This window comes from Branchiostoma floridae, unplaced genomic scaffold (assembly GCF_000003815.2).
Source record: "Branchiostoma floridae strain S238N-H82 unplaced genomic scaffold, Bfl_VNyyK Sc7u5tJ_1514, whole genome shotgun sequence".
Taxonomy (NCBI): Eukaryota; Metazoa; Chordata; class Leptocardii; order Amphioxiformes; family Branchiostomatidae; genus Branchiostoma; species Branchiostoma floridae.
This window is the reverse complement of record NW_023365738.1, coordinates 153,334-170,538: the sequence shown is the minus strand read 5'-3', so window position 1 is coordinate 170,538 and position 17,205 is coordinate 153,334. Positions and strand designations below refer to the sequence as shown.

The 17,205-nt window shown below is 40.1% G+C and overlaps 3 protein-coding genes across 3 annotated transcripts in view; 1 reads left to right on the top strand and 2 right to left on the bottom strand.

Moving 5' to 3' along the window:
- The first annotated feature begins 148 nt into the window (after nucleotides 1-148).
- Nucleotides 149-4,354, top strand: LOC118407981 (S-acyl fatty acid synthase thioesterase, medium chain-like). The gene is given in 7 exon segments (XM_035808586.1): nucleotides 149-330; nucleotides 999-1,137; nucleotides 1,891-1,990; nucleotides 2,536-2,616; nucleotides 2,618-2,715; nucleotides 3,207-3,292; nucleotides 3,655-4,354. Coding segments are annotated over 7 exon segments (774 nt in total). The 5' UTR covers nucleotides 149-191; the 3' UTR covers nucleotides 3,786-4,354.
- An 8-nt stretch (nucleotides 4,355-4,362) lies between these two features.
- On the bottom strand, nucleotides 4,363-7,536 carry LOC118407982 (transmembrane emp24 domain-containing protein 6-like). Its single transcript, XM_035808587.1, has 5 exons — nucleotides 7,335-7,536; nucleotides 6,751-6,880; nucleotides 6,186-6,331; nucleotides 5,533-5,700; nucleotides 4,363-4,846 (listed from the first exon to the last, which is right to left on the bottom strand). Exons 1-5 carry the CDS (start codon nucleotides 7,533-7,535, stop codon nucleotides 4,781-4,783), a joined length of 711 nt encoding a protein of 236 aa, XP_035664480.1. The 5' UTR covers nucleotide 7,536; the 3' UTR covers nucleotides 4,363-4,780.
- Nucleotides 7,537-15,009: 7,473 nt separating this feature from the next.
- Nucleotides 15,010-17,205, bottom strand: part of LOC118407983 (transmembrane emp24 domain-containing protein 6-like) — a 2,930-nt gene continuing 734 nt past the window's right edge. The window contains exons 2-4 of the mRNA XM_035808588.1: nucleotides 16,890-17,044; nucleotides 16,038-16,205; nucleotides 15,010-15,364 (exon numbers count right to left, since the gene is read on the bottom strand). Coding sequence (XP_035664481.1) covers nucleotides 15,299-15,364; nucleotides 16,038-16,205; nucleotides 16,890-17,044 — 389 coding nt within the window. The 3' untranslated portion in view covers nucleotides 15,010-15,298. The remainder of the gene's footprint in view (nucleotides 15,365-16,037; nucleotides 16,206-16,889; nucleotides 17,045-17,205) is intronic.

The following is a 17,205-nucleotide window of genomic DNA, read 5'->3' as shown; positions in this document are numbered from 1 at the left end:
ATATATTTCATCTGAATCTACAGTCTATAAATACAAATAACGTTGTAGTTTAATACATTAATATCTTTATGTATAGTTCAAAACAAATTTCATTGATGACTACGATTATTAAACGATTGCACACCCCCGGGTTTCATTGTATGTAGAATATTCCAAGTAAAGTAGAATGAGGAAGTAAAACTTTCACTTGCATGCTGAGTATGGATAAACTGTTGGCCTGTCGTTTCCGCCACCCTGACGCTGCCGTCCGTCTCATATGTTTCCCCTGGGCAGGGGGAGGGTCCGGGTACTTTAACAACTGGGGCAAACTCGTGCCAAATACTGTGGAAGGTAACCAAAATCGTTATTACTGCGTGATTTTTAACCTCCTCAGCTCGGTATATGATGTATAAATTACTATAATGTTTATTGCAAGTAACAACAACTATTACAAAAGCAAGAAGGTTAAAAACAATCTTAGGACCTAATTATTTTCGCGCAAAATTGTAAATGGCAATTTCTTATAATATAAGGGATTAAATCCAGCTCTCAAAAGTTGGAAATGATTAATACTATAGGATTTTAGCAATAATATGTTGAGTTTATTACTGTATCATGTTGAATGAACTTGTTAAAAGTTTTAATTTTCAATATTTTCTTTCAACACAATATATTTTTTCACCAGCATTAACTGTATTGTGTCATTGTCGTTACCATTTTCTTACAATAGTTAATTTGCCATGTTTCTTTGCACTCTACTCTAGCACCCATTCCTGGAGGAATCTCTTTGTATTATAATATTTATCACAGTTCATTGTCACCTGCATATTCCCTATCTTGTTTGTACAATGTACTTGCAATTAGCCTACGGGCATGAACTTGCGAAGAAACCTTCTATTATTGAAATGGAAGCAACTACCTACATGTACACATTGCTTTTGTACTAGTACTATCATACATAATAATTGTTTGTTTTTTTTGCCACTTAGACTTGTTGTTGTTTACTTATTTATGTCCAGTGTACTCATTGCGACTACCAGGAAGAGAAGTGCGGCTGAAGGAGCCATGTCACAAGAAGATGGAGGCCCTCACGAATGACATCTCCTCAACTCTCCTGCCTAATCTTAAGGACAAACCGTTTGCATTCTTTGGACACAGGTGATAATATCTCATAGTAATATATTCATGCAGTCAGTCATGCCTGAATGGAAAGTTGATGCCATTTATTGAAATTGTTTCTTATATTTTGTTTGGATACAATCAACTACCTAACCATATCATATTATTACAAGATGCAACACACAAGCTTTGTGCATTATACTATTACTAGTAATAGGTTTGATCCACTCCCTCCCTTATATTTCGCCAAGGGATGAGTTTTAACATGCTTGAGGTATGACTGATTTCTCAAACATGGGTCCTCCACTTCAATACAGTTCTATTTGAGGGATCGACATCCTATTTGAGGGCATATCCTTAAATGAAGCTTGGTGTTCACTTTCATTCTCCTTTGTCAAAGATGTAACTTTGGGACTTCACTTTAATACCTGAACTTAGAATAACAAGAGTTCGTAGACCTCAGACCTGCATGTATTGCATGTTGGTAGACTTGATGTGTAATTTGTTTGTTTTTAACATCATGGTTGAAGACTGGAAGTTGATCATCCTGGGTATATATTTTCTATTGGATGCCCCACACACAAAAAAGGGCAATCTGCACTGCAGTATCAAGTTCAAACACCAGGTGAAAGAAGAAAAATTACACAAATACAATATATTTCACCATACCTGTGGTATGGCTGAAATATAATCAATGATCTGTAACTACACCCCAGCAGTGTACTAATGTGTAATCATAATAATGACACTGCCTAACACTTTGTTTAAATGTTGGTTTCTCCACTTTTACAGCATGGGTGCTTTCACGGCATTTGAAGTAGCCAGGTACCTACAGAAGTGGTACGGTCTGCAGCCACAGCACCTGTTTGTGTCTGGAGTGTCTGCACCTCAGGTGAGAGTACTGTAACAGTTGAATCCTAAGTTTCCTTTAACTTGGGTTGAACTTCAAGTTGATACATTTTCTTTTCTTTTGAAAGATTTTATTATAATCAAGAACTCCGCAAGGCCAATTATAGACAGATACTGTGTGACAATGAAAAAAAATAATAGTCAAAGGAGTTACATGTTATGAAATAAAGCTTGACACACCTATTTAAATACAATAATTCTCCTGGTAGTATTCTTTTAAAGTGCATTTTTTTAGCATATGGGATAAACTATGCTAGCATAATATGTATCCTAAAGTTTGTGCAAATGTCCCCTAGTCTATTATTTTGCTTTTATTATTCTATTGGTGATTGAAGAGTTACTAAGAATAATGTAACGTTTCCAGTCTTACTTCTGCTAGTTTCTTTTTGTGTTTTTTTTTTCACTGGCAGTGAAGGTCAAGATCTTTAAGGGTACCGTGCAGAACTTAATAAGAGTCAACACAAAACAAATTATGTAAGAAAAATAGAAGTAAAACCAGTTATGATAACAATTCTTGTTTTATTGCAGTCCCCTCTTAGATACCAGAAGGACAGACAGCCAGTATCTGAGATGTCTGAAGAGGCATTTCTTGACTACATCATGCAGGATGATAGGAGGAACACCTGAGGAGATTCTACAGAACAAGGGGATGATGAAGCTGTTTCTACCTCCACTCAGGGCCGACTTGGAGTTACTAGACACATACAAGTACGACTTTATCTACTTTCTGTCTCTTATGCCTCCTGTTGATTGGAAAGTGATCGCTGAACAATCGTTGAGCAAACAAACTTGGATATGTGTGACTAGATACAAGTATGATGCACCATGTAGTAGTATGATTTAAAATTACTATAAGCTTCTATTTGCAGACTCCTTGCAATGCTGGCATTTATCTTTCAGAGAGTGCTTATTCGCGATTTTCAACTTGGGCTGAGGTTCTCTAATGCCGGGAGGGGATCCGAAGTTTTGCCTGCAGCTTCTATGCAAGAAAGGAAATGTTTTGTAACCTTTTCGAAAAGACTTGATTATATCAAGAATTAGAAAGATCTTTAAGCTGCACTCTTAAGAGCTTGATAACATAGTGTGAAAATTAGACTGTGACTGTCTTTTACAGCTTGATGTTTTGTTTTGTATCAAAGCCATCAGTTACAACTTTTTTGGTGACTAGTAAAGCAACATTTTTTCTTGTTTCCATATAGCTACCATATCCCAGACTCAGGCCCAGAGCTGTCCTGTCCTATAACATGTTTTGATGGAACTGAAGACAGAGACCATGATCTGGATGGTAGGTATCACACTGATCTTTATATGTCCAATAAGCAGAGATGATTATTTTATAAAATACAAATTGCAGGCTTTTTACCTTGATGTAGCAAACTGTGTGTATGATATGTGATACATGTTTATGAATGGATTTTGCAATTGAAAAAAAAGCTGTTTTTTTAGTGATAGAATTCAACTTAATAATAGTTTGCAACATTTATTATTTTACTTAAAATGTGACATAGTTAGTTTTAACACATTCAAATAGTATCATAATTATCAATGTCATGACAAGAAAGAAAATAATAATGTTATTATATCCAACAAAATTACTACAGTTAGTGTAACTGTCTTAATTTGTTTGTTTGTTTGTTTGTTTTTCAGCATGGTCTGAGCTGACAAGTCACAGTGCCTTTCAGAAAACTAAACTTCCCGGTGGCCATTTTTACCTTCTTGACAAGACCAATGAACAGACTCTGCTCAAACATATCATACAGACACTGGAAAACCTTTGACATCATAAAAAATATTTAATGTTATGTATCATTGTCCAGTAATCTATTCATATCTCAAAAATAGTAGAAACTTATATTTATTTTATTTCCAGCTGTCAGCTATCAATGAAGGTTAGACATCCAGGTAATAATAAGATACACCAAAAAGCAGTTACTCAAGCAGTTGGATATGATTTTGGATTTTCAATAGGAAATTGACTCATTTGCATCAACTTCGTGTTAAGGTTGTCTAATAAGTTTGTCTTACCCTTGTTTCCCAATGGAATCCAAAAATATGCCTTCAGGCTTCAGTCTTACCTTGTCTTACCTTGTTTTCTATTGGACATCCAAAATTGTCTTCAGCTCTTTTGCATTAAATTATAGTTAGGTTCTAAGAAAAAAACACAGTTTTTTCCAGATCTGTTCAGTGTCACTGACGAAAGACATGGATACTACAATTATGTATCTGAAATGTCTGACTGTTTCCAAAATAAAATATTCAGTTGCTGGAGTAACTGCTTTTTGGCTTATTTACAGTCTGTGTACTTCTAGATCTTTACATAACTTTTTTATAAGTCACAGTCATAACAGTACATGTATATAGAATGATCATGGCCCATACATTACTATCAATGTGAAATCGCAGCTTTGATTTAATTGGTTTATGAAGTTTAATGATTATCTTTATCATGTATTTTTCTAAGGCCTTTAGCTACTTGATATATATAGTATCAACGATAGTATTAAGTTTAACTTTCAGTTGATGATAATGGATTCAGTGCAATTTCGCTCAATGGATAAGATTGTAACAAAATATCATATGTATTTAATGATTAAGTTAATTCATGGCATTTTTTGATAAAAAATTAGAAGTAAATCATGACCAGTTAAATACCACTTTACTGTAAAATCACAATTTTGTTCCATTGTGGCATGGGGTACTAAATGGATAAGCTTGATTTAGACAGAAATTTGAGCGATGATAATAAGTGTATTTTTCTTGCTTTTGGCTTTTCTTAGCATCTGGGTTTGTTAGTCGGTGTGACTGACTTGACGTTGAATAGGTTCTTCACAAAGTAGACCTGGAAAAATGAATAAAGTAAAATGAAATTTAAGACTTTTCTACTGCAATTATGATAAGTGGAAATTATCACACATAAATACAACTGATTAAAATGAGCAAAAGTGAATAATCATAAGAAACTATCGAAAATGCGAAAGGCAGCATGGCAAGCAGAAACTTCTTTGTGATCATTCCGGTCTCACAGACAAGAATGGCAGGAGAACTTAGTATTACATGTATAGTAGAAGCTGTATAAATGCACACCCATTTGCCAGCAAATTTTGTGCAATTATCTAGGTGATGCTACAATCCAAAGGGATTCCGTGAAATTGACAGATTTGAAGTGTGCAGTAAACCATTGTACAATTAAGTGGCTTCTACTGTTACATGGCCAAACCATGACTCGTGTATATTAGGAATTTCAGACAAAAAGACAAGTAAAATACAATTCCAACTGTACACCCTCTTTGGAACTTCTGTGCTCTCCCTATTTACTGTAAGCTCTTCAATGTTTGAAGGTACTTAATATCATAAGATCAAGAGGAAAGGCGTTTTTTTTGTTCTAACTTTGCAGTTGCAGCAACAGTAGTAACACAATGCATGGTATCCGTCAAAGTTTCTTTAATTTGATAATTTCACAGTGAACTGAAAAACTGCAAACATAAAACTACAGCAAATATCTTACAATCTATATACAGTACCCACCTGAAACAAAGATGCCCCTACGATGACGACACACTGTAGGAGGGACCAGTAGTCCACATACTTCTTGTTGGATTGGATGAGGTAGAAGTCACGTGCCAGGAACATTCGACCGTGTGCCTGATGTTGTCTCATCTGCTGCACATTGAAGTCTACTTGGCGCATTGTGGTCTGGAGAGCAGCAAATGAAAATTAATGTCAAAGGCTATAAGCATCAAGAACTTACAAAAAGACAAAAAGAATTCAATGAAATTCTCAATAAGATGTATGCAGATAGCATTGGATATATGCAGATTACATGATTGTATGAGTACATAATATAGAATATGCAAGCAGGAGCATTATGCGCTCTGCATTCAATATATGCAGTCTACATTGGATACATATAGTCTGCATTGAATGTAGACTGCATATAGGTACTGTCGATGCAATCTGCAACCTCAGTGGATATATGCAGCTGTATATTACATCATAAAGTAATTGTCCACTTAATGTTTACTAATAGATGAAAATGATAGAAAATAGATTTAAAGACCTGCACCAGATGTGCAAAACTCAACAACATCCAATTCCATATGTACAATTACTGACAAGTGCTAATTATACAGATTATTATTAGGTAAAAGTTTTGTTTCTTTGCATAGATCATGACATACCGTGACGTTTCTGACGGATATCATGTAGTCGAACTCTTCCTGGGCGAACTTTTCCCACTCGTCCTGGTAGTACACGGACACGAACAGGTACACCACCTTAGTGTAGAACTTACTGTGTGGGTTACTCAAGCAGATCTGGTACACACCTGTACAGATACATAGGGAGATACATAGTATATGTAAATTATTGACTTGAAAGTTCATTTGCGCTGGTTGAAGTCATTCTGGAACAGGTTGAACTGTAAGTTCCAACAGGCAACACAAAAATTGGACTTATCCCAATTTTGACTAATATATGCTTCAGTCTAGTTCTTGTGCTCTATAATATCATAAGAAGTTCATTTCCTCCAGCAGGATTTGCAGGGGGTGTTTTAGTTGAAAACTTTGAAACAGGTTATGTATTAAAAGTCAAGAGGATTTGAATAGATAATAATTTTGACCTGGAGATGAAAGACGAACATTCCGGTATGTATGTTGTGCAAATTAGGGCTTGATTTGCATAGATAGTGAGATAATTTGCATAATTATTATTTTTTTATCTTTTATGTTGGTATGGCATTCCTACCTTTCTTATCGATGTCGTACGTATCTGAGCTCCCTGAAGTGACAAACAACCTCTTCAGGGGCGGGCCGAGAGGTCGGTAAATCATGAAGTTGATGAAACTTTCATTCTCTACCAGTCCACCCTTCACCACCTACGAATAGAGAATATATAGTGACGTGCACGTGAGAGAATTAAGGCTCCGCTCCAGAGGCGTCGCAACAAAAATTATAAAACTGTGTAAAGGGGTATTACTTTAGTAAATTCTACCATACCAAAATACAATTATGATATTCTAAATAGGAAGGAACAATTTACATTGGATGGAAATCGTTAAGCAAAATTTGAAATGATGTCATTTTTAATTACCAATACGTACATGTATATGGTCCGCTTAACGGTCACCAAGTATACATTAAGATCGCCAAATTTAGTGGAAAATTACTTGTTTGCAAGAATGTCCTAAAACATTACGGTGTCTAAATTACAAATACAACATTATAAGATATCCTAAAGTTTATATTCACATTGTAAAGACATGGTGGTCTTAAGCTACCTTATGAAATTATAAGAGTTATCAAGGCTATAACAGAACGTATGTTACGTACCCTAAACTCCACTTGCATTTTGGCGCCCTCCCTCGCGTACTGGTAGAAACACTCCTCAGTCCACGGTTTCACCATGATGGAGAAATCAAACGAAGTTCCAGGCGCATAGTCCGGATCCCATTCATCTGCATGCTCCAATCCTAAAACTCCTACACTCGCTAAAACGTAGAATAAGGCGAGAAACTGCAAAAATATGTTCATTTTGCGTCCAGGCTAGAGTACCAACGTGTATAATGGTGGCGACTGTTTGGAAGGGAATATATTACAAACGGTACTTAAGTTGTTACAGTACTTATGTTGTTTGCGTTGTGGGTCATCTATTATATTACCGTGGGAGAAATGCTGCTGGTAGAACATTGTTTTAGGGTACGTGTTGGAAGGGAATTATTGTTGTTTTTAATAAAAGGTAGCATCTTATTTCGTTGCTTGGGACAGAAAAATCCACCGTCGTTTATAATGGACCCCTGTGTGAAAATTTGCCCGTCCCGGACTAGTCCGAACCGGCATGAACCGTCAGTTCGAACCATGCAATAGTCCGGGGGTCGGACGGGTCGGTCGGACGGGACGGACGCTCGACAGTTCGCAGAACGGTTCGGACGGCCTTAAAGGGTCCAGATTGGCCGCTTGGACTAGCCCGGACTACGTCCCGGACTGGTCCCGGACGGCATGGTTCGAACGCTTTCGGGCGGCGGCCTGGAGCGGGCCGTTCGAACGGTTCGAGCCGGTACAGCTCCGCCCGGGCCGGACGGCCGAACGGGCGGTTCCCATAGCAACAAAGCGATCCGAACCGTCTGGGGGCGTGCAGAGCACCGCGGGGCGCCGGCTCGGACGTCTGCGGACGTCTGCGAACCACCAATTTAGATGGCAACTGTACCTCCAAAACACCCGTGAAATGCGTAAAATCGTGCTGTTGTGAGCTGGAAATCGCTGCCCAAACAGTTCGGACGGTCTGAACCGCCGGAATGCCGTCACAAAATAGAAAGAATTTGAATGCAATTCATCCCTCTGCCGCCAGCGCTCCTATAGACAAAATATTAATGACGGCTTGAAGTTACAGAATGACACCAGCCGCAAGACAATCAATGTAAATCACATGTGCCCTCACTTTGACGTTATGTGCGTGCGGAGTCCCAGGAAACATTTGATTGCCCGCACAAACCATGTACAAAGCGTAAGTAATGGATTTCTGATCATGATGTCTTTCCGACTGAAGCGTGGTTACCAAACATGTGGCGGAGACACTATCACTAATATATGATATACATTCAAGTCCATAATCTAGAAGATTCATTTATAACATCATTGAATGCCCTAATATATTCATGCCAACGCTAGGCACGTTACGCACCCAGCGGCGGCGAGGGTTCAGTGACCCCATCTCAAACGTAAACAAGAAGACGATCCTATGAAGAAGCCAAACATTTTGTTGGTGTGTGTTGAACTTTATTGTATTTTGTTGAAAGAAAGTTGTATCTAAATATTGAATGGTAATATATGTTAATCTAGTGCCACAAAATATTATTCTACGTGTCTAAAATAAGACTAGTTTTGATATAGGTGCTGGCCCCCATACGTGAATTGAACTCTCCCACACTTGATTGAAGCCTCCCGGTCCTTTGGGACAGCCGCCCGACAAGTGCGCACATGTCTATAACTCGTTGTTTGTTGTTTATTTTACGTTCCATGTGTTAATTTTTGGCACAGTTTGCACATCCATTGACAGGAATACCACTAAGAATGATGTCGTCATTATACCCATTTCCTTTGTGTTTCTTGCCTTTTTTCACGAGCAAGTTATCATTCAAAGACGGGAAAATACGATCCAGATATCAATTTGCGAGCCAGTGGCTAGGCCACACCCACACAGCGCGAAACTTTAGGTATAGAGGCGTGCCGCTGTCCATCATCGCGTGGCGACCGACAAAATAATTAGCAACCATATATCCGCTAGCTGGGTGTCATGCTGTCCGTATTATAAAACGTCTGCACAATTATTATTGGAATCTTTCGGCAGTAAATTTACTTTGCGCACTTGTAAGCGACTTTTGACAAGACTGGCCGGTGTTCCCGTAAAGCTTTCTTTCTGTCCTAATCCCAGCAAAACTGGTCTCCGGGGACAGCCGCCTACCAGACCGATTCGTAGGGCAGGAATCAAAATATCAAACTACAACGGGTCTCCAATTTCTGGAAGGGTGGCAAAATCACCAATTGCAACGTCCGGCCGCACCTTTGAGCTTCGGCCGTAAGTCTAGAATCTACTTAAATTATTCAGCAAAGCAAATAGGATGTAAAATCTGCTTGTCTCCAGTGTATAGTTATTGTGCATGTGATTTCATTAACTTTTGTAAAATCAACGATATTCAGAAGGCTTCAGAAGTACCACGAGTGATATCATACAATGTTGATTGAATGAGTAGAGATTAAAAGACGTCACCCTAGAGGATTATTGTTAACCTACGCCGTAGACGTTTCAACTTTCACATCGCTTGATAGATTTTTATGCCCGTCAAAGGCACATGTGTGAATAGCAGGCGAAATCTTTACTTGCGGCACAAGTAAATAAACGCTTTTTGAAAAGTTGGTAAGGAGGAACAATATTAAACGGGGAGGATTATTGTCGAGGAAATTCCGCTCGTGAGGACATGGATATAACGTCCTTGGGAGGAAGTTACTAGTATGCCATGGTGAGGAGAAGTAATTCTATGGAACGTTGATATTAATATTTTTCAGTTGTAGTTGTACTCTACTCTCTCTACTCTATATGAAGCATGGACATGGACACCTGACGTGCTAATTCAGATTACGCTTAGTCTACAGTTTAGTCTTTGTTCTGTGCGTTTAGTCGTTACACAACATTGGGCATGTACACAACCAAGATACACTACTGAAGTACAGAGAAGAAAACAAATTGCTGGAATTTCACAGGTTTTATCCCCAGGGGCAGGCAGGCGAGTTTCTAAAGCTTGACTCCCTGCTGACAATAATCCCGATAGCCCGTCCGAACGGTTCAAACGGTTCGGGATTTACTGTGGCGTGTCCAGAGATCCGCCTGGCTCCGACATGTCCGACCCGTGAGAACGTTGCCCCCAACCAGGGAGGTTTTATCAAACCCGGGACATTGAGGAAACAACTTCGTTACCTTCGTCATGGATTTAAAATTACCTCCGATCAGTGGTGTATGCGGAAATTGTAAGACGATCATAATCACATCATTATCTTCGCCGAGAAGGTTATATTTATGATATAATTTGCAACGGTACGTGGAAACATGACTTCCTCTTTGCTGCAACAAGTGAAAATTACGTCATCATACCACTGTGTTTCCACGAAAATGGGCGCTGAAACAACATTGTGCATAATACAGCCCACAGGAGTCCCAGTAAGTGCGGAAAAAATACATGTCTTCAGTTAGCCAGGATTTTGACTGTGCTGTTGATAATTTCACATCTAACACACTTGGTAACACAGCTAAACGATGTAAAACAGTTTCTTACCAGTTCAGTCTTGAACAAGAAGGGATGTTTGCATTCCAGTCCGTTCGTATTCCACGGAAGTTTCGGCAGTCGGTTGGAACATCACCAGAACATAATTCCACACAAATTGTTTGTGTTGCTAGTCCTTTTCCATCTCTCTATGGCAGTTCGATGCATCCTGACCCGAAACGACAACGTACAAACCCCTCACGCGACACCTCTTCCAACTTATCCATGATAGTCTGTACATTTAGCCTTAGTATAAGACTAAAAAGCGGAAAAATAACACAGGACATCAGGAAACGGTTTGCTGATGAGTTTTCAATTTGAAATGACCGCGACGCACGCGCAATGCTCATGTTATCCCCAGGGGCAGACAGGGGAGTCTTTCAAGCTTGACACCCTGCTGACAATAATCGTGATAGCCGGTCCGAACGTTCAGAACGGTTCGGGAGGCACTGTTGCGTGTCCTGAGATCCGCCTGTCCCTGGCCAGATCCAGGGCAGTTCTCTAAGTCTAAACCTTTCATATTACGAAGGATGAAGCGTCCAAATTTCTCAGGGGAACATGACACTGACCCCTAGATTGTGCGTCACCATCCCCAACCCCTATCAATTTGCGACGCACGGGTAGTGCATAGTCTCTCCTTCTGTAAGTGTAACGTGCTGGATGCAGCCATCCACGGCGTTTCTTGATCCAGTCGTCGCTTCGACTAACGAGTAATATATTTTCGAATTTTTATTGTACGTTTATGCCCTTAAAGCTAAGTACAGGTCAAAATGATAAAGTAGTTCTAACGCTTCTAACAACAATATGCATTATAAAATGGTGGCGTTAGATGTTCGGCTAACCGTTCCCCGTGTCCTGTTTTGGATACCGTACTCCAGCGTGACACAGCACTGTACTTGTTTTTAGTCCCACTTTCTTGATATAATGTCAAGGGGAATATCACTGGTCAAACTCAACACGTTTTCAGGGAGTCGATTGAAGTCTCGCTGCTACAGGTCGTCCAACAGGTGATCCAACCAGGTACTGCTCACAAGTTCCTTTCCGGCCAAAGCATGCGCTTTGACTCCAAACGATGGTGGAAATTTTGGTAAGTAAGAAACATTCAAAATATTGCACTTCACAAATCATGTTAGGTATTGTCCACAAGGCAAGATAATGCCGGACGCCATGAAAGGCAATAAAGATGCTAAATACATTTTCAACATTATCTCCCGTATTATTGCACATTTGGACAGAATCGTCGCTTGGTACAATGACAGTCAATCGAAACGTAGCGCAACTCAATGTAGTCTTATTTGTAAAGCGCCAGAGACAATTATTTAATCATAGGGTAGAAAGATTATATTTAGTTCTACAGAAAACAATGGTGGTCTGTAACTTTTCCCCGCCCGTTTTAACGCCGTGCGAGCATGATCAATCCCGAGTCGTATGGTGAAGACCTCAGGTGCCAGGGTGACCTACAATAGCATTGTCGTTTATTCTTCTTATAGTACTTTATTACACTGCGCTTGGAAGACAACGATTTTATTGGCGTGGGCAATGTAGTTAGTAAATCAAACACGACAGCAGAACGGACAATATAGCGTTCGTGTGATTTAGAAACGAAATACGGCGTGCCGAATTCTTATTCGCCATGCCACTGCGACTATCCAAGCGGTATCTGCTGTTACGTGTTTAAGACTTTTTTCTCATTTATCGCTAGAGAAAAATAAAGAGACAAACAGGACTAAAACATATTCATTCTTCATGAGAACAGACTTCGTAACAATGACTTGTTCATACCTATAGATATTCATATGTCTGTTTAGTTATAGACCTTACGAAAGTCGCTTTACTTTTGTCGTGTCAATAAAGATTTTATATGCTGCATGCACGGCATTTGGTAGTGTACGAGATACGATACAAAGACTGGTACTTCGTGGCAGATTACCCTTTAATTTAATAATGGTCGAGAGGATAAACATGTAGGTGTGATCCGCGTACTCAACGCTGCATGGGCGTGATGGACAATCCTGGGACAATCCAAACTGTGCAGGTCGCGTACTGTTCCCTGACCGGCTTACTCTTCTATTCATTCTATTTCTACGGTTTTCCAGCGACCCGGAGTCTGGTACTGGTAGAGACTAACATTTTCCTGCAAGGAGAGAGCAAGCCGACATGCAAGTCGGCAAGCAAGCCTGCCGACTTCATTAGCATGATTAGACAAACAGGCATTTGTCGCAGTTCTCCCAGACGTATTTTCCCGTCCATAAAACTCGGACAGGGCCCACAACCTAAATTATGTCACAAAATGTGGCAATATGTAACTGCGAAAATTTTGGCATTGTCTTAATCACGTGGTTGAACAACGTTTTTTGGCTCGCCATATTCAGATGAATTTCCAAGAAACTTGATAGTGGGGCATAGGATTTCAGTTTCAGTTTCTCACAACCAATCATGTGGCTCATTATTTGCAGTGAAAATCGACGTCTCCGGCTCATTTCGTACAAATCGTAGCGATTAAATAGCCAGTAAATAGATTGTCCCACACTGTACACATCAAACGGCTGCCGCCAGCATGGCGCCATGGCAACGGCCAATGTGTGGTGGGAAGACCACCAGAGCGCCGCTCACGTGAGCCTCACAGGCGGGATGTCAATCAACTCGCTGTTTATTTCAGCGGGTGCGGCCTGCGCCTGGAACTGGGATCGCCGTGTTTTCCAAAATCATCTCGCACACTGGACAGCCGGGCTTTCTGAGCAACGTTCGCACATGCAGAAAAACTGCACTGAGTAGCGGAGCAGATTCTTCAAAGGGTGACTCAACACTGTAAGCTGGAAATTGGAAAATGAACAGAATTTTATAAGTGTATGTAAACTTTACTAGAAGACCCATCAGTTGGTTTTTGCTACTCTATTGAGTATTGTATTATACTCTACTCTTCACTTCAGACAGCCGTGCGTGGTGACATAATGTACAAGAAAACACGTCACCCATTCATTAGTCGCGGCCAAAATATGATATAGAAGAAAAGTTGTAGATTTGAAGGTAGAAAAATCTCAATTTTTTTAATTTTCATAGTACATTTTGTATTGTTCTGGCGATAGTGCAACGCTATTATTATTAGTGTTCGCCCGCTCTGGCTGTTGCCCCGCAATAATGGACGTAATGCATGCCTCTAACAATGTCTAATAGTCTCACCTACGGACTCTACTGCTCTTCTGGCCGCTGCGCCTAGTGTACGGAAGGGGGCGCTGTCGCACGGCTTCATACAATTTAGGGACTTAGACAAAATTTGGCAGGGCGGCGGCAATTTTTTCTAAGTGTTTTACGGCGCCCGAAGCGTCCGGCGGTCCTGAACTGCCGAACGTGCTGAACCACTTAATGACGGTTCACCGCCCGGCGCTCGGACTGGCAGCCTCGCGGGCCGGACGGCTTTGTAGTAGGCGGACCGCTCGGACTGCCCTCGGACCGGTCCGAACCGTTCGGGGCGAGTTGATTTTCACACAGGCCGGCGTAGTCGTAGAGGCCCCTTGCAAAGGCGAGTTATAGACTTATAATTACGTCACTAGAGATGTTTTGAGCGTTAGATGCCCTTATGCACAACTACAAGAAGATGCTACGGGGCCCCAAACTACGTCACTTTTTGCACAATAACCACAAAAAATCAAGACCACATATCTAGTAGCTGGGACAAACGATACAAAAACGGAATTTCTGATGCTGTACCAACCTTATACACCAGGGGGTCCAAAATCGACAATTGTGTTTTGAACATTTATACAAATATCATTACAGTACATCCTGACCAAATATATCCGAGCACGTGGTCGGAGCAACACGCACACGCCCGCACACACAGACACACACAGACACAACAGACACAAACAGACACACACACACACACACACACACACACACACACACACAAACACACAAACACACACAAACACACAAACACACACACACACACTGTTCTCCGTCCTAAGCACGATCATGACACATATTATGATTACAGAAAATATTTTAAAATTTGCATTATGTGGAAAGAAAACATTATGCACACTGTAGTTATTTGAGAAGTAAGTTTATTCAAACACCGTGAGAACTGAACAGCTGATAAGCGTTGATATGTTAAGTTAACAGCAAAACCAATATAATGGCGTGCAATACATACACGCGTATGTAAATATTTACTCTTTATAGGGGCGGCTCAAGAAGTGTATTTGTAGGCGGTAACAATATGGAGACTCGGAAAGAATAACGCACGTCGTGCACGCATGGGACGAAAAAGACGGGTTTCTAAATTAGGAAACTTTCAGCGGCGCGCTTGATAACATGTATGTATTATATAATAACACTATTTCACCTTTATCCGCGGGCAACCTACATCCGACGTTATATCAAACTGCAACTATCGTCAACATCTTCGTATTTTAGATGCCCTAAGCTTATTAGTTATTTAAGTTATGTTTCTAACACTTAAAGTCCAAACCCTTGTCGTCAGCATCTCGGCTTGTTGGTCGGCGTTAGGGTCTTGACGATGAACAGCTTCTTCACGAAGTACACCTGAAAAGACGGTTCTAAATTTTCGAATTGCCCAACATTTCGTACAGATTTCAACACCATGTCATATCTTTAACATCAATTTTTAAAGCAGAAAAATGTGTTTGAGTAATATTGGCAATAAACTATCGAAAATGAGAGATAGAGAAGTAAAGTAAGAGTATTGAAACTGCGGTACGTTTGCAGTCAACATGCGAATTTCACCGAAAAAAATTTTTCGCTTTGTATATTTTGTTGTGATTTTAGTCATACTTAATTGTACAGATCGCATAATATTCCCATGATAAAGTCAAGGGTAACACATATCTAATTTAGGACGTAGCGACGCCGCAAACGTGCCGCAATCCAGTTAGATAGCTATGGACAATGAGTTATGTAATAGAAGATTAATGAAAATTGATCGAACGAAATTGTTGCTCTGTTATATACTTTGTCTGACCCTTGCCTCTTCCCTCATGACCTCAATAAAAAGCGACTTGCAGGTTCGATTTGAGCTTTTAGGAATAAATAAAGGTTCAAACAAAACAAAAAAACTCTACCCGTAAGGGAAATTCTTGACTTCCGAGGCAAAGTGCATTTCTCTGTGGATAGTATGTGTTATTTTACCGTAAAAAGGCCCCAAAAAATGTGAAATGTTCCAATGCGGAAATCATTGACATGAGATTAGTGTACTTACCTGGAAGAAGGCGCATCCGATAATAACGACACACTGCAGAATGGACCAGAACTGCACGTAGAAGTTGTTGATCTTTGCCATTCGGAAGTCTTTAGCAAAATGCCAGCGGTTGTAGTTTTGGAAGCTCAGCATGTAGTTGACTCGGTTGCGAACCATGGACATCGTTTGCTGTGAAGTTATAACAAAAAACTTTGATACAGAAAAAATATCATAAGTCCGTAAGGGTATAAGTATTGGTTGACAATTGACTGATCAAAGTTATATTTCAACCATCATCTCAAACCACTTGTTTATATCAAAGAACGACACTGTCGTACTGACGTAATCTCCAAGCAGATCCTTACGGTATACGTAGCACAAGATAGTATCAAAACTTGACAAAAACTACCATAGGAGTTAAGCCGGCCTAGGAGTGTGCTTTGCTACCTACATGACAAATGTAAACCTCTTGGTTGCTGCCATTGGTTTAGTACTATCTTATGCCATCGTAGGATCTGCTTGGAGATTAGTACCGACCTTCGATCCGTTTTTCTTGATGCATTAGCCCTTGCCAGCAGTCAGCCAATCGGATACGCTTCCCCTCTGTTGTTTTTGAAGGAAAAGTTAGCAGCCAATGACAGGGCATCTTAGCCGTATGCTGTGCCGTGATTGGCTTGTTACGGCTAGCCAGGGCTACCGCAGTGAGAAGGGCGGATCGCAGGCCGCTTTGCCAGGATTGTTACTTAGTGTGTCGGGCCTTTTATCAGAGGGTGATTGTAATTGGAAATGCATGTGTGCAAACGTATATACTTCAGAGGCAGCATTTCATTAAAATGTTTATATTTTTGGAAATGAACTGAATGTAATACTTACAGTCAGGTTACCCATAGACTGCATAGCCTCAAATTTTTGGACAAGAACCTCGTTGTACTGATCCCAGTCCTCCTTGTAGGACACACTGACGAACAGGTACACCATCTTACTGACGTACATGCTGTGAGCGTTAGACAAACAGATCTCGTACGCACCTAGTGGAAGGCAGGAGAACTGCAGTTTCAAAATCAACGTTTCGAGTATTATATGTGTTAATAGGCTTCAAGTTGGTTTTCAGGTCTTCTTGCCTGGTGAAAAGTCCAATCGTAAGCTTTAAAGAAGCTTCTTGATCTTTTACACTTACGTGTGGTGCAAC